The sequence below is a fragment of the Bison bison genome, unplaced genomic scaffold, assembly GCF_000754665.1.
Source record: "Bison bison bison isolate TAMUID 2011002044 unplaced genomic scaffold, Bison_UMD1.0 scf7180017864331, whole genome shotgun sequence".
Lineage (NCBI taxonomy): Eukaryota > Metazoa > Chordata > Mammalia > Artiodactyla > Bovidae > Bison > Bison bison.
The window spans coordinates 2035270-2035998 of NW_011494903.1; the positions used below are offsets into that span (position 1 = coordinate 2035270).

The 729-nt window shown below is 65.6% G+C and overlaps 1 protein-coding gene across 3 annotated transcripts in view; it reads left to right on the plus strand.

Moving 5' to 3' along the window:
- Nucleotides 1-13: 13 nt before the first annotated feature.
- The window catches only part of PRKAA1 (protein kinase, AMP-activated, alpha 1 catalytic subunit), a 28497-nt gene continuing 27781 nt past the window's right edge, over nt 14-729 (plus strand). Inside the window, exon 1 of one of the 3 annotated variants that reach the window (XM_010853723.1) lies at nt 14-145. In XM_010853723.1, coding sequence (XP_010852025.1) covers nt 19-145 — 127 coding nt within the window. In that variant the 5' untranslated portion in view covers nt 14-18. The remainder of the gene's footprint in view (nt 146-729) is intronic. The other 2 variants (XM_010853724.1, XM_010853725.1) reach the window with 2 other exon arrangements.

Consider the following 729-nt stretch of genomic DNA (forward strand, 5'->3'; position numbering starts at 1 on the left):
GCCCCCTCCCGCGGCGCCATGCGCAGACTCAGTTCCTGGAGAAAGATGGCGACAGCCGAGAAGCAGAAACACGACGGGCGGGTGAAGATCGGTCACTACATCCTGGGGGATACGCTGGGGGTCGGGACCTTCGGCAAAGTGAAGGGTGAGGACCCCCGGGGCAAGGCTCGGCCCCCCGCCCAGGATCCAGGAGATTTCCGCCTTTCGCACCTCTTCATCCTCCCCCGCCCCTTGCGATCCTGGTCTCCCGGGCTCCGCAGCCCCTGTCCTGCTCCGGCGCGAGCACAACCCGAGGCCGCCGCGGGACTGCGGCGCAGCCCCCCGCCCCCTGCCCGCGGCGGGTGGGGGTGAGGTGCGGACTGGTCGCCATGGCGACGGTGCGGCGGCTGGAGGGGCTTGTACGTGAGAGGGGCGGGGATGCGGAGGTGCTAACTTTCCCAGGCCCGACAGTCGCGGGCAGTGCTGAGTGCTCCCTTTGCTGGGTCCGGGCGCTGGGGTCTCGGCGGGGAACCCGGGAGAGGCGGCCTCCTATTCGACCCGGCTGTGGTCCCTCGGATCAGGGCCAGCCCATCGCCTCCCTGGCCGTCCTCGGCATTGTCCGTATTTCTGTCCTCCTTAGGAGACTGTTGGCTTACCTGCCCTAGCTGGCTGACAGGTGTGAAATGTGTACGCCCCCGAAGTAAGGTTGCTTTGGAGGTAGTTTACAGAATTATTTAAAAAAAAAAAAAA